This window comes from Dicentrarchus labrax, unplaced genomic scaffold, assembly GCF_905237075.1.
Source record: "Dicentrarchus labrax unplaced genomic scaffold, dlabrax2021, whole genome shotgun sequence".
In the NCBI taxonomy this organism is placed as follows: domain Eukaryota; kingdom Metazoa; phylum Chordata; class Actinopteri; family Moronidae; genus Dicentrarchus; species Dicentrarchus labrax.
Window position 1 is genome coordinate 15,102,827 of NW_026136702.1, and position 23,412 is coordinate 15,126,238.

The 23,412-nt window shown below is 43.0% G+C and overlaps 3 protein-coding genes and 1 long non-coding RNA gene across 5 annotated transcripts; 1 reads left to right on the top strand and 3 right to left on the bottom strand.

Moving 5' to 3' along the window:
- The first annotated feature begins 60 nt into the window (after positions 1–60).
- On the top strand, positions 61–10,067 carry fam149b1 (family with sequence similarity 149 member B1). 2 transcript variants are annotated; one of them, XM_051424806.1, is made up of 16 exons: positions 61–685; positions 1,313–1,429; positions 1,931–2,075; positions 2,775–2,923; positions 3,065–3,208; positions 3,936–4,097; positions 4,210–4,391; positions 4,495–4,637; positions 5,298–5,366; positions 5,921–6,033; positions 6,362–6,586; positions 7,136–7,259; positions 7,421–7,546; positions 7,748–7,829; positions 8,410–8,547; positions 8,711–10,067. In XM_051424806.1, the coding sequence occupies exons 1-16, from the start codon at positions 639–641 to the stop codon at positions 8,791–8,793; spliced, it is 2,049 nt and encodes a 682-aa protein (XP_051280766.1). In that variant the 5' UTR covers positions 61–638; the 3' UTR covers positions 8,794–10,067. The 2 variants fall into 2 exon arrangements, with proteins under 2 accessions (XP_051280766.1, XP_051280776.1); XM_051424816.1 differs by lacking the exon at positions 5,298–5,366.
- On the bottom strand, positions 822–1,937 carry LOC127377244 (uncharacterized). The gene is made up of 2 exons (XR_007887657.1): positions 1,840–1,937; positions 822–1,589 (listed from the first exon to the last, which is right to left on the bottom strand). It is a non-coding gene; the product is annotated as an uncharacterized LOC127377244 (long non-coding RNA).
- On the bottom strand, positions 9,807–12,328 carry dnajc9 (DnaJ (Hsp40) homolog, subfamily C, member 9). The gene is made up of 5 exons (XM_051424959.1): positions 11,997–12,328; positions 10,959–11,099; positions 10,485–10,739; positions 10,283–10,369; positions 9,807–10,177 (listed from the first exon to the last, which is right to left on the bottom strand). Exons 1-5 carry the CDS (start codon positions 12,168–12,170, stop codon positions 10,067–10,069), a joined length of 768 nt encoding a protein of 255 aa, XP_051280919.1. The 5' UTR covers positions 12,171–12,328; the 3' UTR covers positions 9,807–10,066.
- Positions 12,329–13,206: 878 nt separating this feature from the next.
- Positions 13,207–22,665, bottom strand: ndnfl (neuron-derived neurotrophic factor, like). Its single transcript, XM_051419964.1, has 4 exons — positions 22,088–22,665; positions 19,103–19,347; positions 16,803–16,927; positions 13,207–15,322 (listed from the first exon to the last, which is right to left on the bottom strand). Exons 2-4 carry the CDS (start codon positions 19,279–19,281, stop codon positions 13,881–13,883), a joined length of 1,746 nt encoding a protein of 581 aa, XP_051275924.1. The 5' UTR covers positions 19,282–19,347; positions 22,088–22,665; the 3' UTR covers positions 13,207–13,880.
- Between the last annotated feature and the right edge of the window lie 747 nt (positions 22,666–23,412).

A 23,412-nucleotide genomic window follows, 5' to 3' on the forward strand; every position in this document is an offset into this window, starting at 1 on the left:
CGACACCGCCACCGGATATATTTCAAGAACGCAATCACGTTGTCGCAATGAACACTGGGAGTTGTAGTGACAGAACCAATAGGGTAACGGCTATTTAGTGGTTGTCCGAAATCTAATTCCCGTGAGACCACGGGGGGGTGCAAAGGTGCGTATCCATGGCAGCCGTGTTATTGTTGTTGGTGGTGCTAACATTAGCAAAGAAAATCTTCTGAGGTGGCGATAGCTAACTGCTAGCTCTACTAACGTTTAACCCCCCCCGTATTTAAAAATGTAATTCACAGGCAACTGCTGGGCGACACAAGATGCTAATTTAATGTAGCAAGGTCAATCTAGCAGAGGAAGTATTTTGAGGGAGTTATTCAATGCTGTTGGTGCCTTGTTGATGTTTTATCTATCCGTCCATGTAACGTTAGCTAGCTTATTTTTAGACGTAGCCTCCTCCTGACACTAGCTGTTAGAAAACAACGTTAGCATCAGTAGCCAAAGCCCACTCCTCCTGGTTCCCTGCACCGAGGGTGTTTATCCAGCGGACTAGAGGAAATGTCAGACCTCCCTCGAAACTGTTCCGAGCGAGTCCAGGACGCGGAGGCGAGAATGAGAGACGAGGGCTTGAGCCTCTAAAACGGACACAAAGGAGAATGATTTCACGATACAACAGAAGACCTGTATCACACAAACTAGAGATGTGAGTATTGTAACATAAAGGGGTTGAAAGCACTGTAAACAAGGTTCCCCCAGCTGTCAGAGGCTGAATGCTGTTACTCTACACCGGGAGGAGGGGGAAAGTGAAATGAGTGATTGACTTCTCCACCACTATCGGATGACTGTGTAAAATTATATTTTTATTGATCCAGTTAGTAAGTCCATCTGTCACATCGAGGTCTGTCTCCTCGTTTAGACAAACGTAATGTCCAGTACATGATGATCCATCAGTTCAGCTGGTGAACTACTCAGATATCCTATTATTTGAAGCAACAATATTTCCTTTTTTTTTTTTGGTGTCATGCTTTAGGAAATGGTCGACAGTGAAGAGCTCCATTTGTCTTTAAAGGGCTAAGACATGCTAAATCACCAGTGTGTTCCTTTTAAACAGATTCATCAACAAGAATTATGTTAAATATTATTACGAAGACCATATGCATATAGAACATCATCATGACTTTTATTTCATCTCACATTGTTTTCATTGGTGTCTGGATTCAACCACTTGGGGAAATAATCTGCCACTTTAATAAGAAGACGATTACACACTCACTTTTTAAATTTCCCTTTTTTTTTTAAATCAATGTCCACAATCTGTCTTTTTACACAGTCGTGGGTTGTCCCGAAGCAGCCTCGACCACCACCCTCTCCCAGAGGAAGCAGACGATAACCAAACCCCTCAGCGCTACCTCCATGACCTCCAGGAAGCTGTCTCCGCTCACAACAGGTAACCGAGTCCCGGATTGTTCTGTGGCGAGGCAAATCTTGGCAACGGCAGAATATGGCAAAGATCAAACTACTTCCAAGTAGTACACACAGAAACTCTTGCCTGTGTGTTTTGTAATCTTACACCATCTTGAGTGGACAGCTGATTCTCAGGGCTCTCACTGCGTGAAACAAGACACCCAGAAGCAGTGGATTAATTGATATCACATTGCCTCCTTCAGATGTGCAGTTAAAAGAATGAGTAATGAGGCAGGCTGTTGGAATATTCAATGACTTTGACATTTGCCCTTTATTTTCCACTTTGAAACCTTGCCTATGATTCTGTCAGCAACCACCACCAGTAAGGTTTTCTATAGCAGAGACCTGGTTTCTGTTGTGACATATAGAGTCAAAGTGTTTGAATATACTTACGTGTGTTGGATATCCCCTGTGGGTACATGGTGAAACATTGATTCTCAAACTGTACATTAATCTCACAACTCCCTTGACCTTTTCTATGTAGCTCAGAGACGTCTGCTGCCTCAGGCCACTCTGACTGTCCCACCGTCATCTCAGTAGACTCCAACCAGTCCTGGTCAGGTATCCACAGCTCCACCGGCACTGGCATCTCTACAGAGAGGAGCTCTGTTTTCTCCTGGGGCTATGATGTAAGTCTGCTCCTGCACCTCCTGCTCCTCCACACACAACACTGTTTTCCCTCTAGCACTTTTCTATCCTCTCTGTCATTCTGTTGCAAAGATGAAAAGACTCCACATACTTTCATGCATGTTTTAATGTCGGATTTTGATTTGCTTACTAACATTTGTCACCTTTTGGTAAACCTGTGAAAAACCACAGAACAGCATACAACCAGTCTCTGTATCGAGTGGTGGACGCCTTGTTTGTCTGCTGCTTCTTTGAATATGCAAAGCCTGGTTCCACTGGGTGTTGGTTTGTTATTATGCTGTGATTTCTAGCCTCAGCTGCTTCTACAGAACTTTTCCAGGACTCAATGATTTATTTAGTTTGTTATCCTCAAGCTGCTTCTGAGAAGAAAAAAAAACAATCTCAGTTACGCAAACTAACTCACTCCTAACTCACCTTATGTTACAGCATATGAACAATCCAGCTCGACCACAAACGCATACACGCATACCAAGGGGCTGTAGAGGCTAATTATTATGCATGTTGAAGCTTGCCATGAGATAAAAAAAAATTAAAGAATAGCAGTGTTTTGCCAATAACTAATGAACAGACTGAAAAGCAGCAGCTTTCTATCACTGAGCCAGTCTATGAGAACAGAGAACAGAGGGATGACTAGCTCTCCTTCCTGTGTTTCTACCTCTTTCTGTTTTTCCGTCCCGTAGGAGTTCGACAAGGCAGCGTCACGGCAGGTACAACAAATGTTTGAGGAGATTGACAAAGAGCTGTATGAGGGGAGAGGCAGCGGAGGAGGGATACTCCAGGGGCTGCAGAATGAATGTCAGCAGTGGGCCACGCGTTTCCCGCATCTTCGGTTTGTTATCGGAGTTTACTACCTACTAAGACAAACGCAAAAAGCATTGAATTTTTGCAGGAAAACTTATTATAAATTATTATTATACTATATGTATATACTTATATTTGCTTATTTACTCATTGTGTGTGTGTCACTCAGGATCCTGGGGACTCAGTTGGTGTGTCCCAGTGATGAGGGCTTCCAGTGGTATGCTACTTCAGGGAAGGGCAGCCCTGCCAGCAGCCCATCAGCAGGCAAAGAGAGCAGTGTGAAGCCCCAGGAGAAAGATAAGGACGGCATAGAGTAAGTCTTAATTGCACTGACTCACTGGTAGACTGTCTGTCTGAGAGGCGAAGGACACATGAGGTCAAAGTTCACCTGTTAGATACATTTCCCTGCTGTATGGTACACATTCCCTTCATTTTTAACACATATAGCAATGCTTAATGGATGCTAGGTCTAAAAATGTAATTCGGTTGTGACGTGGAATCTCAATTGAAAGAGATTGATATTAGCAAAGTCTTACTGTGTGTTGCTTTATTATTTAAATACATTTGTCAGAAATATTCTGCCTCTGTTCCTCAAGTGGCTGTCGGCCAGCTGTCCAGATGACTGGTGTTAGAGCATCAATTATAGAGGAGTCGTAGCTGACTCTGTGGTTTTGTGACCTAGATGCTCTGGCTTGTTAATCAAGTTTGTGGGCCAAAGTCATTTTGGTTAGCTGTAGTGAATAGTTAGCTAGGACTGTCTCTTTTAATGGTATACTGGTTGTAACCAGGCAGTGCCACTGTTGGACTGCTCAAAACTGAGTCTGCAGTGTTAGTGTGAGCTTGTGCATGCATAGGTATACTGTAGGAATTTGTGGTGGGATGTTCCTTCTGCTTGACAGTCTAAAGCTGTCAGCTGGATTCTAGCTTATTTATTATTTATAGAAAACATACAGCACGTGTGGGCTTGTGTCTGTGAGCGTAGCGTTTTATGTGTACACGTTAAGGTGCTTAACTATGTGCGCTCTTGTCTTGGGGGAAAGGTTGAATGTGCAAGGCAGAAGAGCAGCCCTGATCAAGTCCTCCTCAGCAGAGTTGGATGGGCCTCCTGGCACCTCCAGTGGCTCCAGCATTCACGACAAGCCGAGAGTGATTGAAGTGGAGGGTCTGATGGAGGAATACCTGGCTTTTGATAGCAGGGACTTGTGAGTTACTCACTTTCCTCCTGCTACACATCAATGTTCTTATTCCAGAAACTAAACCTGTCAGTGTATAGTCCAGTTTTGTTCAAATATTTGTTATATCTGTCTTCTATAGGGAGGATGAGAGGGAGCAGGATTGTTCAGAGTCGGGTCGAAGGCATCACTGTTTGCCCCCTGTCTCGCCGTACCGCTGTCGCCGTCAAGCTGTTCTCGACCTCCTGTTTGATGACGTGTGGCGGCAGCTGGTTGGCTGGATGAAAGAGCTGGTGCAACGCCACTGGGAGTGCTGTACATCAAGTAGGGCTGAATGGAACTGCTGTACATGCATTAGACCTAACTTATATTAACATATGTCCATTCTTATGCATTTGGAAGTGATGATTGTATGTGTGATTGGCAGATGATGAAAAGCTTTCTGGGAACCTGAGCCCCGTGCAGCAAGACTCCCAGAATCCCTTCATGCTGCTCTCCATGCTGCCCACGATGCTGCCCAAACTTGGCCAGAGCAGGATGCCCCCGCTCACATCTGGCCTGCAGTTCCAGGTCAGTGGTCTGAGGGGCAGCAGGAGGGTGTGGCTAGGGGAGTAGTCTGGGAGCCTCATTTAACTTTCATCACTGAAGGCAGTTCAGGAGGTCAATTCAAAACTTTATGATGATAAAAATAGTGACGTTTCATATACAAAATGCACATTTCAGTAAAAGTTTTCATTTTTATATGTTTTCTTCACTTTGATTATGACTGAGATATATAACATGAAAGGAAAATTATGAAAATGATTAACTAGAGGGTTAATAAATACGGTACCAGTGTGTACCGATACTGGTTTAATCCACCCTGATTTTAAAACTGTTTGTAGTATCAAACATATCAAGTTGACTGAGCTCAATCACTTCAGCCCTGAGAAGACTATATAACATTTGTTCAGCATCATGAACTGTGAGGTCTTTGCTTTGCATTCCTGCCTATTGCTCTTTCAGTCTGTCAGTGTTTCCTGTTCATTAACTTGTATCACTGTTTTCTTCCCTTCCCTCCTTACTCTCTGCCCTTCACCTTGCCAATGTCTCTTGCCTATTTTCCTTTTTTTTTTTTTTCTTTCTCTACGTTTTTATTTCTGCCTTTATTTCCCCTCTATGTTCTTTACCCTTCTTGCTTCCTTTCCATATCCACCATCTTCCTTTGGTCATGCCTTTTTCCCCTTAAAGAACACAAAGTCAAGGGGCTCAAAGCACAAGTCCAGACGGAAATCCAAAAAGCAGAAAAGGCCTTCCACTGTATGTAACTCCCTCACTTAGAGCGAAAATGGCGGCTCATTATCTTTATCTCTAGAATAAATGTGCTTGTGCCTGTTGATTAACACGAAAGCATCACCACCATTGATCTTTTAACTGCAACGTATGAACTACTTTGGTTTTCTTTACTTCTTTTCTTTCACAACAAGAATGTTGGAATGCTTTGTTTGCTAGTTGCTCCTTTGGTTGCATTTTAAGTGTTAATGTGAATGTGAATGATATTTTTGGTCAGTGGCGTAACTGATATGGGGGTCCTCCTGACATCACTGCATGATGAATAACCATTTTTTTGACAATATGCTTTATTGTACATATGGATTTAACTAACCCTGTGGCCTTCATAAAATACATTATATGTCTCTAACCTGTCTTTTCTCCTATATTATGTCTCTGGTCCCCTCATACCTCTCTTTGTCCTTGTCCCCTTAATCATTCCTGTATTTTTGGATCTTTTTACTTTCATCCCGCTCCTTTACCCTTCCCCGTGTTCCCTCTGTCTCTTTACTTTCTCCCCTGCATCTGACACCGCTCCCCAGGCTGGAAGGGTACCGGTAGGCACAGCAGCGACTCAGCACAACCTGAATGACCTCATCGTGATCCACAGCATCCCCCTGCAGCAGAGGAACCTGGGTGTGCTAGATAGAAACCAGTATGGACACATTTTACTCTTCTAACAACAACCAATGAGCCTTGGTGCCAAAATTGAAAATAAAAACAAACAACCAAAATCAATGACACACATTTTTGTATTCCTAGTATGTAAATGTAATCTTTTGAATGGGAATGAATAGTTCTTGTAGTTCTTGTTTTCCATTTACAGGTAAACACATCTTGTAAAATGAGAGGGACATCGCCTCACTCATGCCATGTTTTTGTCCCTGGTCTTAACACCTTGTGTGACAGAGTACACAGCCAGTTGGCAGCAGATACAAATGCACCATTCATTGATTGTGCTCCACTCTCTCCTTCCCCTACAGGGAGCCAGAAGAGCGAGCGTGTCACAGACCAGGATCCAGCGCTGTCCCCTCCAGCAAACCTCGACCTCGCCGAACCCTGGAGCAGAGCTCTTCCTCGCTGTCCCGCCCTGCACAGTCTGCCCGACGCAGAAACCCTCCTCCCCGAACTCTCCTGCCACTGGTTCCCAGCTTGAGCCAGTCCTGCGCAGCGGGATCCATGGACGAGGTCATCCGCGGGACACGTCTGTGAGTTTTGGCATCGTGAGAACCCCGCCAACCCCACCTAAACTCCTATCTAGCTTTTTACTCTCTCGTTCTCCCCTACGGTCTCTGAAGTTTCGCAGAGGCAGAGTGAGATTACTTTGAAAGCAGACTCTCTTTCAACTTGTGCCTTGTGGGGCGGTGCAGCAGAATAATAGTGGGGGCGGGGGCTGATAGAAGTTTCACGTATTAGAAACCGTCTTCACAGATGAACTTGTCGTGAACTGCAGGTAATAGTGCAGTGTGCCATTTTCCTTTCATGCTTAATCTCAATTCTTCTGCAAAATTCAGCAAGTACTGTATCTAAATATTTAATGGAAAACACAGTGAGCATGTTGTTTTTTTTAAAAGAAATACTTGAGATATTTTTTCTCTATCACAAGAAGTACAATTCTAACTTTCTAACTCTCATCCTTACACCTAAGCTGTGAACTCCCACGGTGTTTTCAGAAAGAAGTGTATGTAGATGTAGCATAGAACAATCCATCTATCTATACTCATTGTCTTTATTTATGTGTGCGTCTTCATCCACAGACCCACAGCCAGCGACCACCTAACATCTCCGCAGTTGCCTCTGAGTAGGAACACACTCCTTCCCCCCATCAGCACTGGAGACCCAGAGTCATCTCACTCAGGGCAGCAGTCCAAACCTGCACAGGTACAGCATAACACTACTACACTGACAATGAAAACCTCATTTCAGCACCTGAACACAAACACTGATTAAACAAAGGCTTTCTAAATAGATCATAGGTTTCAGAAATAAAGTAAGTAAACCACCTGTGAATGAGTTTTTGTCCATTTTTTCTGCTCGGTCAGCGTCAGAAAGGCCCGTCCAGTCGCGCCCACAGTGCTATAATTGATGAAGCTGGCAGTTCAGTACCGAGGGATCGTCATCACCTACTGGACGTCTTCTCTCGCCCCAACACCACTCACACATACAGGGTAAGATGCCCCTTATCACCACAGAATCCTGTAGCACATATCACAAAAATGTTATTTTTTTTTTTTAACCCATCAGGTTAAGGGCTTAAGAAGTAATGAGTTGGCAAAGTTTATATTGTGAATTTGATGCTCAATGACTTTAATTTTTTTTGTGTTTGTTGTATTAGAAATGGTATATCTGACCCCTGCTTTTGTTTTCAGTCGGACACTCCGTACCGTCGTTCCTTCACAGTATTGGACAACATCGGGCAGGGGCGGCCAGGCAGAGCGTCTGTGGGCACAGGTCAGAAATTCAACTTGAAGTTGAATAAAAAACATACACAATGCTGCTGGAAAAGGAATGTGAGGTACTGCAGTGGTTCACAACCTTTTTTAGCAGACGTACCCCACAGCCCTGTCAGATTAACACAAGGAACGCCTCCTCAACTCCACCCTTCATGTTCAAAATGTGGTCATTTAAAGTGATTTTAAACCAAATATTATTAAAATGATAAAGTGGGATAGAATGGTGAATGTTCCTTTTTTCCAATTTACAGTTGAACTGTCACTGTTTAGGTTGGTTTAATTCATTTGCACTCACACCACTTGGAGTAGCGCTTGCTAACTAGTTTTCCTGCACTCTCAACATGCGGTGTCCAGGTGTTATAGCTGACTCAATATATGAATATATTTTTTTAATCAACTCGCAGTTTCAGTTTGATCAAATCACTGATACTGCATATTGAGATCCCCACTCGTCAACTGCCTGTTTTGTGCTACTTTATTTTTTGCCTGTCCTTGTACTGTAAATACCCTGTGCCTTATGGATTTTGTAGTACATGAGCTAATCACTTATGCATTCATTTATTCATTAATTCCACCAGACTCTCTTGGAATCGGTGTGACTGGCATTAGTCTTGGCATCAGCAGCTCATCTTTCTTGGACTCGTTTTCCCACCACCCCTTGGGGCACTCGCGCATCAAAGATGAAGAGGAGCCAGACCCACAAGTCCCCGTCCCAGGTCAGTAGATTAAAGCCGCTGATGAAACTCTGCCAGACCTGGTTCTCAGATAAACTATGAATAAAAGTGATTACAGCGGCTGGCTTCACGTAAGATTTACCTACTGGTAAGATGATTTAACTCGGTATGTTCATTAACTTTTTATCCTTCCTCTTTCCCATAGCTCTGCTGGTGCCTGTGTCAGTTCCACCTCGGTCTTACACTCGGGGAGGCATTTCATCTAGAGCCAGCAGACCTGGCTTGTAGTTTGCCTCCGATCTTCAGACCCTTCAGCCATTCATCTTTATAAAGCACAAAAAAGTGCATCACTCTGCAGCATCTGTGACCTCTAAACTTTTTCTTTTTCTTTTTTTTTTTTTACAGAAGTAGCAGATTTTTTTTTCATATTATGCTGCTTTGGTGAAGTTTTTGTTAGAGGCCTATTTTTGTATTTCAGAAATCAGCTTATGTGGCTGCCAAACACAAACTGTCAACAGTAACTCCATCTTCATATACAGTATGGGCTGTATGTGTGGACATTTCTACTATGTATGTATGATCTGAATGTGTATATATCTATTTATATATGAATGTACTGTATGTTATCCTCTGGTGTGTTGTTGTACTGGTAAATGACTATGCAGGGAATAACACATCCACCCAGACAGGGATATAGAGGATAAAAAGCACTTTTTTTCCCTCTCTGATGCTACATCGGAGAGTTTGGTACTGTATCTTTTATAAGGACACAACCTTCAACCGCCCTGTGTAAAAAGGAAAAAAAAAAAGAAATCGACTCAGAGCTTCTCATTGCATATCATTGCACACAGGAACGAGAGATGCCACCTTGCAAGTTTTTGGTTGCCTCTCCATTAAAGCTCTGGTAATATATCAGGAGCAGGGATGTGATGGCTGGATAAGCACTGACAAAACATTTCTACAGCCCAATGTGCTTCTACTAGCACATCTCACTAGAATATAGGAATACAAGCGGCAGAACGTATGTAAATAACTAAGGGATTCATTTATTGCGTCTGTACAAAATACTACTTGTGGTATTTTTTTTTTTTTCTTATCCGAGCAAAGCCATGTGTGGAAGCTTTGACAGGTAAAATCAGGTTTACTGCACAAATGGTAGTTTTCCTTTGATTCATGATTATAATATTATATCAGATAGCCATGCTACAAAGATGACAAAGCTTGAAAATCAAAGCTTTTTCTTCAGTACATTTCCTTGATTCTATTTTATGCAAAAGAATAAAAAAGCTGTGTACAAATGATGTATATAAATATGAATTTATTCATGTTTATGAAGACAAGAAATAAAAGATGCATTTACATTTTAATAAGCTTCACATAAAACGCTACAGAGGGCCGATAAAGGAGAGTTTTCTGAGGGGGAACGCAGAAGGGAGCAGTTAGGCAGCTGCTCATACACGTATTCAAATGCTCTTGTTGATCTAAACGTGTTTTTTTAACAAATGAAACCTGCTATAATGTATGTACATTTTATCTGCTATAAACAGAGCCTCTAAGCTTTTCACTTTTTTCCTCTCTTTGCTTTTTGGGATTTTCCACTTTTTTTGGCATATTTTGCTTCCAGGTCAGACAGGAAACCGTTAAAATTCTGCTCTCTGGACTTCTGTCTTTGCTGGAAAGTAAGAAAGAAAAGTGGTTATTAAAAAAAAAAGAAAAAATCAGACAACAACAAACAACACATCCTGCCAATGTTTACATGTGCAAATGCATTTGATACCTGAAGCATCATCACGAGACTGTCATCCTGATCACCGAGCCCCATCTCTTTTTGCATTTCCTCTGCTTCTTGTCGCTCTCTATCAGCCTGGAAGGTCAATTGAAAGCACATTACTGAGACAAAGTTGTAAGATACCAGAGCTTAGTCCCGTTTGTAAATGTACAAAATAAATAGAATATACACTGTAAGGATTTCTTCTTACTCTCTTTCTACGAGCCTTCTTCTTCTTGTCACTCTCCCGAGTAAACGCCGGGAATGCCTCGACATCCCCGCTCTCGATGGCAGCCTGGATGATGCTGCAGAGCCTGGGCTCGTCTTCCTGGGAGCAGCACAGAGCCGAGGCTGTGATGGCATCCATATTTCCCTGGTGCTGCACATACAGCTTGATTACGTCCTCCCGCTCCTCATCAGAGCCCTTATATTTCTTCTCAAACTCAAGGATGTCCTGCACTGTAATCTAGGGGATGGATAGAGTGACAGAACAAGTTGTCAAGACAAAGGAAATGTATGACAGGCTATTAAGTGACACAATAACCTTGATCCCCATCCACTGTACGTCATCCAAAATAAAATTCCTGGAAATACAAGTGACTCAGTCCACGTGTCACATCATCACATGTGTAACAAAGCAATGTGACTCATTATGGAGTCAGAAAACACCTGCTGTGTTCAATACCTTAGGGAAGAGCAGCCTCCAGTAGTCTTCCCAGCAGCGGTCTTGACTCAGGACGTCGGACTCTTCATCCACGACCCCCTGCTCATCATAAACAGCCCTCTGCTCCTTATCGCTCAGCACCGCATACAGCTTTCCCAACACCTGGAGGGGGAAAAACATGACGTCAGACTCAAAATTGTACACCTCTGCAGCTCTTACTGTAATGTATGGCATGAACTATTATTATACACTTCATACAAGAATTAGAAAAATAGGATCTGTAGACGCATTGGGCTATTGATAAACTGTGGCCATTAGTTACCATCAGGTGGGTGTAAATATATTATATTTATGCAATATGACTATAAGCGTTAAAAAATTACTCAATGGTCAGATTTTTTACATATCTTTTATACTATTGATGCTATTCCTTTGATATCTCTGGTTGTATTAGCTCATAATAATGGGTAATGTCATTTTATACCAGGCATTACTGGATTATTGTCTGTTACGTATTTTATTCACTGGATCCACCAAAAAGATCTGGTGATTTGAGCTACACAGTTTCTCAACTGAGGTTTGAAAGGAAAAAAATGACAATATACAGTAACCTGTATCAGTCTTACTGCTAATATCTGGTTGATATGTTTGGATATTTGTGTATATCTTTTTCTGCAGAGTATGTAATGCAATTGGGAGATCAGCAACCAAAATAAAGGGAGCAAGGTCTTTCAAAACACACAGGTAAACCTGACAGCTATATATTGCACCTAGTAGCTAAGTTACAGGTAAAACAAAGCTGTTGTGGGTTTTGGACAATGTATCAGTAAGTAAATAATATTAAACGTCTCTACTTCTGCTGCAACTTACATAAACTCACTCAGTCTCTATGATCACATCATCGGTGTTTACACAGGGGGGAGTAGGAGATCACTGCAACTACGTCAGTCAGCTAACGTAGCTATCTAGGTTAGCTATCTAGCTAGCTAACCTAGCTTGTGTGCATTGTGTGTGTGTGTGTGTGTGTGTGTGTTCACTCTGACAGCTAACAACGAGGACCTGAAACTTCTCTGTAGCCAGCGGGTCTTCAGGAGCCCGGTCTGGGTGGACTTTCAGCGACACTTTGTAGTAGCTCCTCCGGACCTCTGTCTCTGTTGCCTCTGTGTTGATGCCCAGCACCTCGTACAGGTTTGAGGTGTTGAAGAGCTCCTGGCACCGCTCGAGTAAACCCATCCCGACCGAGTAACGTTAGTCCGAGTTATGACCGCTAAAGAATCTGAACTGACTTAAGTTTTGTGGTGAACTAACGCTGAAGGGATGTTTTCTGCTTTCTCTTTGTTGGCAATATCGATTTGCCGCGCTGGACTGTCAGACACATCCGTACGTACTGCGACGTGCTTACGTAACAAACACAAACGCCCTCTTATTGGTTCCCGTTGTCGAGTTCGTCAGACTACGTAATGAGGACTTATTATGACTGATTTAGTTTTAAAATCTTTGAAAACTTTACTGTAAAACATATAGAAGTTGTTACTATTTGACGTATCTTCTTTTTGTATTTGTTTGTATGTCAATAATTAAAAAAAAATGTGATGTCAATATGTTGTGCTGTAGCCTATAAAATTATGTTGTTAATTTAATGGAGTTATCCTGGGTGCTCCATGAAAGCCTACAAAATCACCCACTAGCCTCCAGACTCTGGTAATCCCAATTCCTATTATTAATTGACAATCAATTAGAATTTATTTTATTTTAAACTTACCCCGCTCCTTAACATTTTAAACTCACATTGTTGTAAAATCAATCCTACACCAAACTATTCTGAACATATTTTTACAGTACATAATCACAATTATACAGCCAAAATAGTGCAATGATGTCTGAGGTAATATTTTATCTGTTTTATGCCGTTTTAGGGTTTCTACTTGGTGAATATAAATGAGTAATTACTTGACACCCAAATGAGAGATTTGTCTTCAAGAAAGATAACCTGACAAGGCAGGGCTACTTCAAGCCACAGTCATTTGGGAACTATATTTAAGTTTCCCTGTAATATTGTATATATAGTTGTTGCTGTGCAGCCCCATCTAGTCTCCAAAACAAACATGTTTAGTCTCCCTAAAATTAAATGTCACAATTAGTATGACGCCAAGCCGTACAAGGCCTCATCTATTACAGTAAAAGCGGAAGCTATCTGAAAACAATTTGGTAGCAGCAAAATCCTATTTGACACTCCAGTGTACATGCATGCATCACTCGGTGAAGAACGTACAGATACCCCAGTATTTATTGGTGCGTTTGAAGCAGTACAGGAATACATCAAAGACAATGAGGCAAGTCACTAAGTATTTTTCACTGCTTCATGCGAAAGCAGAACACAAAGATACACACTGACTTTGAACTAAGCATCTGTAGATTGCATCCATCTGTGTTTATAAGCCTGTACAATATGCAGCACTGGAGATATACACTGCAAACCCCCGTGTCTCAGATGTTATCCAATTATTGCCCCATCTGTTTCTGTTGCATATTTGGCACAGTCTCTGTTGTTGTTTTTGTATTGACTTTCTGTCATCACAAACCTCATCTGTCCTTCGTACTCACACACAAAATAAGCACTTGGACAACTGGCACGTCATTATCATGATCAACAATGAAAAACAAAATGACAAAAGCACAAGAGTTGTATTGTAAATGTTATGAACTTTTGCTGGTGTGCAGATCCTTCTCCATATGCTTCCCATCCACTTGTATGGATAATGCAAGAGGAGTTTGAATATAACCATTGCTCCTCCAGAGGGAATATTTCCTTGTTTTGTTAACAGTCTCTCCACAACAGTCAAATGGCTTCGTTCTCATGGTCAGTCTTTACAGCATGTCCATGGCTGATACGTTTTCCCCTGAACTGGGACAGTCTAAAAACCTCCTGTAGGGGGCGGCAGCTCAGCATTCCTTTCTGGTCTTCACCATCTTGCTGGCGTACTTGATAGGGATCCCCCAGCGTCTCATTAGATAGACATCAAACACATAGGCCATCCCTGGCTCCAGGCCCCCGATCACAGCTGTAGTGACGGCCCGCCGAGGATTCAGCTCCTGGAAATACTTGCACAGAACCCTCTCTGTGTCAGAGCGGGACTCTGGCCCCAGACAGGGTGCAGTTAGACCCCCAGCCTCTGCTTCGTGGTTTCCCAGCTTTCTGCGGTACACGCAGTACAGGCTTCTTTCCTCTGTGCCCATCCAGGCCAGGGTGACACTGTTGCAACCACGCAACCGGTTGAAGGATTTTATCTGCAAGGTGGAGGGCAGAGATGGGACCCCTCTGCGGTGGTAGGCTGAGGAGGTCTGCATTTTGACTGAAGCCATCAGACCTCCTGGTAGAGCTAGGTCTGGAGAATCAGAGATCTGGCCTATGGTAGTTCCTTCTCTCTCCAAGTGGATGAGATAGGAAGGACTTCCCTGGAGCCAAATGTGCGCTAAATCTCCCCCCACAGCCTGGGAGGTCAAAGCGTGACCTTTACTGGACACGGTGACCTTGACCTTTTCACCTCCGCCGCAGCTCTGCAGGGTGAGGAGGCCGCTCTGCTGCAAGCCCCGAGGACGGAAACTGAAGAATTGCTCTGAGTTGGAGCCTCTGTCTCGGAAGGTCACCCACCTCAGCTCCCCTTCTCTTAGCGCGGTGATCGCGGCGCGAGCCTCCTCGTGTGTTTGAGCAAATGTCCCCTTGTACGCCATGCTGGTCCCGTTCAGCCTGTCGATCACAAAGACGTCAAAGTAATACTGGGTGTCAGGCAGGAGCTCAGAGACGGTGCATACACTCTCTGTCCCCTGACACACGCACTGGAGGTCAGCGTACTCATCAGTGAGGGAAGGAGGTGGACTCTGGGGTTCAGGATAAGAGTCCCACTGCTGCCACCACCACTCTTTCAAAATCGGCCACACTGTCACTCTTCTCCTCCTTTCCTTCTTTTCTTGTTTCTGGTCTTTCTCTTTCCTCATGCTCTCTCGTGCGGCACAGAGGCTGGGGTAGTTTTGCTGAGAGTTGACGAGGACACAGTAATCATAACTTTTCTGTGTGTGTGGGAGGCGTGTTACGGAGGCACTGGGCGCCCAGCTGAGGGTGACACTGGTCATGCCAACGCCTAATGTGTGAACTCGAGGGTCAGCTGGGAGCAGAGGGAAGGCGCCTGAGGGCCCCAGGCCTTCGTGGAGGTACACCGTAGCTCGAGTGTTCTGCTGTTTGGAACGCAGTCTCACGATGTAGATGGAAGCGTGGGGGTAGGAAGGACCCCTGTAGGTGTCTACTGCTTTGCCTGTGAAGCTGTGCATTTTCTCCTCAGTCCCAGGACCCCGCCACCACACCTCAGGCATACTCTTTTTGGTGCTCCCTGCGAGGAAGAATTTAAAACACAATTATAAACAAACAATTTAAATTGAAATGTGTTTTGCCTGTTGTTACGTCACTTGGATGTTTAACCTTCACTGTGCAGAATGATGTATGTGCAGAGTGGGACACCTAAACGGGGAAAGTTTCTCTGTTCATTTAGCGTAGGTTTTATCATCACCAGGTGTTTTTTTTACATTTTTCATAGAGCCAGGCTAGCTGTTTCCCCCTGCTTCCAGTCTTTATGCTAAGCTTAGATAATTGTCTCCTGGCTCTAGCTCCATATTTAGCACACGGACATGGGAGTGATAACTTTTGGCAAAGAAAGCAAATGTGTGAAAATGTTAAACTGTCACTTCAAAAACAGTTACCAGTATTTGTATTCATACCTAAAGTGTTGTTATTTTGAAGTACACACTCTTCACTAGAGTGACACAACTGGCAATTATAAAAACCCACCACCGCTCATCTTCACTGTTCAGCTCTCCTCGAGACAAGAAATCACTCCTCAAATGAGACCAAATGTTTCAGAATCAAAGTGAATAATTCAGTCTGGCGATGGGGACCCATGAGCTCAGGGTCTGAATGATTCATGTGTCATTTTATAACTATAATGTTATTTTACCGTGTAGAAAGGCTTGTTTCGTTAACCTGGAAAAGTACTCATGGAGCATTCCAAGGCATATTTTCTTTTCCAGAACCCGTCACCCTCTTTAGGGTTGAAATTTGATTACTTTGGTTTCTCTACTTATTGCTCTGACTTTAGTTTTAGCCTTGTGTTTTATTGGCTGCTCTCTAGTTTGTTTTATTCTTCCGAGTTTATTTGATTTCTTTGGTTTGCGAAGAGCAAAATATTGCAGACTAAGAGCACAGTTTTATTTTATTGCCTATTCAATGTTTGAATCAAGAGTTGGCAGCCCTTTTCGGTTGATGCGTACGCGTTTTATGAGATTTTAAAATCTGAATCCAAAGCCTCATGTAAAATTTATGACAATGTGACAACCAGATACGGTCACACCCACCATCTCTGTCCTTGTCAGAGATAGTGGGTGGCATTTAGAGAAAAAAATAAATAACCTAAAGAAACGGGTCAGGAGGATGTAGGATGAAAATAATATCTGTTTTATCTAGCTGAGAAAGAAAGTCTTGAAAAAACCTAGGTACATAGGCAGGTACGTATCTATACGTGTGACCTAACAGCAGTGGTAAATTAAAGTTATCACCTCAAGGCTGCAAACAGAAAGACAGACAAGCAATGCAAAAACTATATACCTGGTAGTTCTCATGAGTGTACTACAAATTCTGGCCATCAAGCCACACAAGGTTAAGAAAGATTAGAGTCATTGCCCTCTACTAAATCCCTATCTGTTATCATAGTGATGATAATATCTAATTAATGGTCTTGGCTTAGCCAGATGTAGTGATGATCTTCAGGGTAAAGTGGGTGTCTGAAGGTGCAGTTTGTGGTCTTACTGTTCACTCACACTGCAGGCTCTTGAGGGGTTTGTCCTTCAGGGTGCGGGCAGCCAAACTCCATTCGATGGGGAGGTCACAGGGGCTGACAGTCACCGACATTGCCGGAGCCTTCTTCTTCAGCGTGAAGTATAGTCTGCGGAGGAAACACAGAAGATAACGCGCAAGAAGTTGTCTGATTCATCGCAGGGAATGTCAAAAAGATAACATCATGTTTCAATGCGGCTGCAAGGTGATGGATGAGAAGACAAGATATCTTCCAGTGCACACTGAGCAACATTCTTTCATTTTCTTGGATGGTTCGGCGATACGGTGGGCTGCTTGTAATTTTCTTTCCTAAAGCTTTAAGATTTCAACGTTGCAGCTGTTTCAAACATCTGCCAACTGCTGTCTTTCCATTTGCCTACATGCTGATCGGTCCGATCAGGAGAGGTGACCTGGGAATCGCATGATAAGGCTGCATTGACAGTTTCAGATGGATATCTGTCTGTTTGCTGTATCTGGGATCGTGCTTAGCATGGAAACTATTTTGTCCTTTATAGTGATCTAAAGTTTCACAGTTTTGTTAGATGGCAGTTCAGAGGCAGTTAAAGGACATCTAATATCCATGCTGCGGTGGTCGGGCTCTATTTTAATTCAAATAATCACTGTTGTGAAATCGGGAGTCAAAGTTAAACTGCTCCCCTCCGCAAAGACACATTTGAACAGAAGACGTCTGTCTCTTTCTAACCCAAACTCTTCTGTTACATGTCATTTCTTCACAGCTAGTGGCCCTTCATTGAAAATGAAGCAACTGCATTTTTATTTGTTAATATATATTTGTTCTCCTTCCTTATGAACATAATTATTCATGATTCTGTGCAGATGGCGCTTGTTTCCAAACAGATGTGCGACACTGTCATTCTCAAGGGCGCTTTGCAGCTTATTTAATAGAGTGATTAATTCCTGAATCAGTGTTTTCTCTCCATTATTTGCAGTGCGGTTCTGCATGACTGCACTGGTGGACAGACTGCAGCACACAGGGAGATGCATTTCGCAATTTTCGGCTCCCAGTTTCAGAAAGCGAGCACTGGCACTGTTGTGTAAGGTTCAGGCCAAATGGGCTCCACTTCCTCTCGCTCTCTCTACAGTGGCGCTGGAATCAGCCACTGTCTAAAGGTGGTTGGGGGATGGCTGTCGACTTGTTATTAAAGTGGAAACAAGGGCAAATGTGATGAGTGGGCCTCAAGATGTAATCATGGGTCTTCAATGAACGGCAAATGAGAGTCAGATGTGTGGTGTTGAGTTTTAAAAAATTTATTTCGCACTAGAATTCAACCTCGTTTCAAAGGCAAAACAAATTGATTCAAGAATATTCTGTTGAGATGATCCACTTAATTTCCATTTAACAGATGACGCTGACGTTTCAACTTAATATCAAGTCTCTTTACTTGATGAAATTGGACATGTACATTTATGTACATGTACATTTACATGGCCTATGATGATTTTTTATTTAGAGAAAAAACGCCCAACACTTGCTGGCTCCAGCTTCTCTAATGTGATTTCTCTGATTTGATTTTCTGTTTTCTATAATTGTGGATTAAATGTCTTTTGGAATTTGAGGCTGTTGCTCGAACAAAACAACAATTTGAAGACCTAGGGCTCAGGTAAGCTGTTATTGGCATTATTCATTATTTTTCTGACTTTATATATATATATACTGGAGTGGTTCCCAACCTATTTTGTCGTATTGTCGTACTCCCACGGGCCCATCAGATGAGCTCAAGTACTCCTTCATCGACACCACCCTCCATGTTCCTGACGTGTTTATTTGAGTGGATTTGAATCTGGATATTATTTAACATCGTTTCACATATGTTTATATTGTTGCAACATTGTTTTAATACAAGTTACAGCCATATTGTCCATGTTCGAGGTTGGTCTCTTTCTTTTCTCGTTCTAAGTATGTTTGGTTAATACTTTAAGTCTGTTTGATGCTCATACCTTTGTACTTTTGTTTAGTAGTAAAAAATAAATAGTAAATGCATTATTTGAATGCATGACTTATACTTGCTGACTCCCACTTGCTGGTGGGAAGTCTGTCATATATGGTGGTGTATTGGATATTGTGACAACAGAAAATAGCACCACACCAATTTGTAATCCTATTTGTGAAGTCCAGTAGTAGTAGTAACTGTCAAGTCCAGAAAACTTGAAAAAATGATAATGAAAATGATCATTAGTTGATGCCCTAATGGCAACCAACAACAACACCACATGAATGCATATTGTTTCAAACCTTTCCCCTATCCCATCGGTTACCCTATACCTGCGAGTTCGTCCTTTGGGGAGAGTTATGGAGGTGATCTTCCCTTCTGGTAACCATGTAGTCGGGCGAAGTGGCACCTCATTCTCAGGTGCCAGGGCCGAGTGCACCTGGGGCCACAAAGAGCCACAAAGCAGTGCAAAAGCTGCACCCAAACACCAGGACAGGGACATGAGTCTCATTGCTGCTTCTTGCTCTCTGTCTCTTTCACTCCTTCACTTCACCACGTCTTGGAAAACTCCCAGGCTCTGAAAACGCATAGTGGAAAGGTCAGGAACATCAATCAGAGCCCATCAGCAACACACACACACACACACACACACACACACACACACACACACAGTAATGCACTCAAACACACTTAGTTAAATTTCTACTGTACCATTCACACAGACACTAAAGAGCTGTAGCGGCTGATGATTCATTGATATGAAGAAACATCCTATCCTATTCAGACAGAATTATTCATGCAGGGGGGAAAGAAATTGCCATGCTATATTACTCTGGGATATGTGCGTGCGTGCGTGTGTGTAGCACAGCTTGACACTCACTGTAAAAAATCACCCATCGCACTACTTTTCAAAGTGTGAAGTGGGTTGCTAATATCACTCTGAAGTCGATGCCTTTACATCTACATTTCTATTTTTAGTCAGGGAGTTCAAATCGGTCTGTTCTCCAAATATCTTTCATCATGGGCATTAGCAACCATTTTACCAGGAGAAAGTGAGGTACACAAACAACACCTGGAGGTGCTCTGATGCAGTCAAATCCAATCAGCATACATAAATGTGACGCACAAGAGGAACTTATACGAGATTTTTCTATATCTCTCTTTCTCTCTGTCTTTTATGGCATTATTTCACATTCTATTAGTGTTTCCGTTCTCCTGGCCCTTTTTTATGTGCGTATTTATATATGGGTGTGTGGTTGTGATTTAGTGATAGTGAATAGGATGATTACAGGTCTCAGTGTTCTACTTTCTCCCCGGAGAAAACACATTTGTTCAAAGTCACACAGTCTTCACAAACACACTCCCCGCCTCCCTCTAACAAGGTGTATTATGTCAGTGCTGTGCCCTATAGATCAGATGACAATCACAGTGGAACCATGAAGGCGGCTACAGAAGGTACATCTGAGTCTTTCGGGCCCCGGGTAGCTCCAAGATCCAAACTCGCAAACTGTCGCACAGCTACAAAGTCGCAGAGAGGCGCCTGCTCATTATCCTTGCAAAGAAAGTGGGGAGTGAACGACCCATAAAGCTTTAACTGAGAGACATGCAGTGGGAGAGAGGCAGATTGAAATGGGAGGGAGGGGGGGAGAGGAAGGGAGGGCTGTGGAAATGGAGAGCAAGAAGAGGAGGATGTTGGATCCTAGAGTAATTAGAGGCAAGGAGACAGAGAGAGGTAAAGAGGAGAAAGTGCAACTGGAAAAAAAAGGGTGAGAAATGGGAAAAACATTATTGCCACGCAACAAGGTTGCAATGAATTTGTTTCGGTGTTTTAGCCAGACGCATGAAGCTGATTGGTGTTTACTTTAGCCCCCATGTCGAATGGGTTCTAATGTGTCACATATTACCAGACGGCTGCACAACCTCACAGCCCTTCTCACACTCCCCCTCATTCAATCTTCATAAAGACGAAGACACAAAAAAGCTTGGCGGGCTTGTTTCTTCAAAACGCGCCCGCTAATAAAATATGCATACGGCTCCTCAGCAAATTATGGCCAATTGAATTTTCATAAGGCAAAAAGGCTGGGTCTTACAGAGAGAGGGAGCCTAGTGAAGTTAACTACCGCCCTCTATAAATAAATACACACTCCCCTTTAAACACAGGAGCCCATGACTTTGATGGTCCCGCTCACTCTCTGCTCAGCTCTTTTTTTTCTTTTTTCTTTTAGATGAGTTTCCTCTTTCCATTATGTTTATCCCAGACTGTCAACTGAATGCATTTATTCTGGATACTGTTTGGGTTTTAATTAAAGATTCTTCCACCCCTTCTCTGCTTGGCTTTCTCTCTCTCTCTCTCTCTCTCTCTCTCTCTCTCTCTCTCTCTCTCTCTCTCTCTCTCTCTCTCTCTCTCTCTCTCCCCTCTCTCTCTCTCTCTCTGTCTCTGCCCTTCTCTTTCTGTCTGCTTTTCACTTCATTTGGCCCCCTTATTTAGAAGTCTCCGTTTCAGAGGGACAGGTTGAGTGCTGTGTGCTATCTGTCTGCACATTGTATTTGCTATCTTCTATCTCCCTGTGCTCTGGCAGGACCATCTGCCTTCTGTTATCTGTGGGCAGGGACAGATTAAATGGCATGGGGTGGTCCCTGCAGGATCCGTTGTCCCCCCAAACTACTGTGGGCAGAGAACTGGCCTGTGGTTCATGGTGGGGGCTGGTGAGATGATGGCGGGCTAACATGCAGTGACCATGAAACTTGATAGGATTTTACGGTTGATTTTCTACCTCGCTGCATGTATATTTGAATATATTAACCCCTCTCCTGTCTTCCTTACTTTCATTATCCCATTGTGCCTGCATCTCTCAGTCTTCTGGTCTTGTATATTTCTCTCTCACATACACTTTTTTACAGTATTGTGCCCTTTCTTGATACATACCACTCCACAGTCATACTTTTCTTTATGAAATGACAAGAATTATTGGTTGTCAGAGAGAAAAGACAGACACAGTGAGCAATAAAATACACAGATAACAGATGAGCACAGCCACAGCAGAGCATGAAAACGATCCTGCAACAAATGAAAAGTACCTTGCATCTGTCTCAGCTTTTTTAAAACCCTCCAGAGACCACACACACACACACACACACACACACACACACACACACACACACACACACACACAAGAACTGATCTAAAGAAACAAGTTGCTGACTTACACATGCAGTTGAAATATGAGACGCTGACGCACTCACTCACTCACTCACACACTCACAAACACACACATGCTCTGCAAGGACAACAACATGCATGCATGCATCCCCCTTACCTTCTCTCAGTGCACGCTCTCTCTCTCCTGCGCAGGGAGTGAGGGATGGGATCAAATGAGAGAGGGAGCAAGGATGGAGAAGGAGGAGGAGAAGGGGATGAGAGCCGGTCGCGAGGAGAGGAGGAGCGACAGCAGGTTGTTGTCGGGTGTTCCACTGACTCCGTCTCCCATGGGGTTCTGCTCACTCCCTACTTCAGGAGGTGTCTCTTCAGGGCTCAGGTGTCCCTTCAGGGCTGTCCCACCTCCTGTGTGCCCTGGTGCTTTGCAAGGCTCCCCAGGCACTCTCCTCACTCTTTCTCTCTGTCTCTCAGTCCTTCACACGTGGAGGCTTGTCCTGCTAAACACTGTGTGAATGTCATCCGGTCAGTGTAGCCTGTGTGCCCTCTTCTCTTCTTGTTTTCTTTCTTTTTTCTCCCCCCCCTCCCTCCTGTTCTTCTCACTTGTTCCCTCTGTTTACCTCCTCCGGTAGTGAACAGAGCTCACTTGCAATTCAAATGGGCTCATGTGTGATTGTGTGTGTTTGTGTATCTGTATGTGCAATCTGAGAGTGAGGGAGCGAGTGGGTGAGTGTGAGGGGGCTGGCGGTGAGGTCGCTGAATGGGGGTGGTGATGAGAAGAGAGAGAGAGAGAGGGAAAGAGAGAGAGAGAGAAAGAGAGAGACAGAGAGAGAGGGAATGAGAGAGAGAGAGAGAGAGTGAGAGAGAGAGAGTGAGAGAGAGTATGTGTTGTCAAGACCAGCGTTAGGGAAAGTGGGGGGTGATGTAAAAGTTAAATACATTAACCATTCTCTGGCTGGTGTGATAACATCTGTATTAGGAGAGCTGCAGACTGCATGTTAGAGGTTACGCTGTCTTTGTGCTTTTATCGCTACTTCAATCAGGCGCTCAACTGCCTCTAAATGAACATGTTTAAATGGAAGAATGGCCTATCAGACACTTAATGGATTTATGCAAATATTTAGTGTGCTGCCTTTAAAACAAATTAAAACCTGTACCACGTTAAATAAAAAGAGGAAAATCTGGTCTTTTGACCTGTTTCTGGCAGCGCTGATGAAACAGCTGTACAATTTGTTTGTGCAGCAAATTATTTTAGTTTTCAAGCTTGTTTTTTCACATTAAATTAACAGAATGAGAAAACTGTATTTTTTCTAAAGAGACACTTTTTTTTTAAATGAAAAAGAGGATGCAATATGTATATTAGCCCAATGTAGTTTTGAAAGGGATTTTTACTATGAGGGTGAGCGGGAATTATTTACTATAGTAAATAAATAATAATGATAATAATAATAATAATAATAATAATAATAATAATAATAATAACAATAA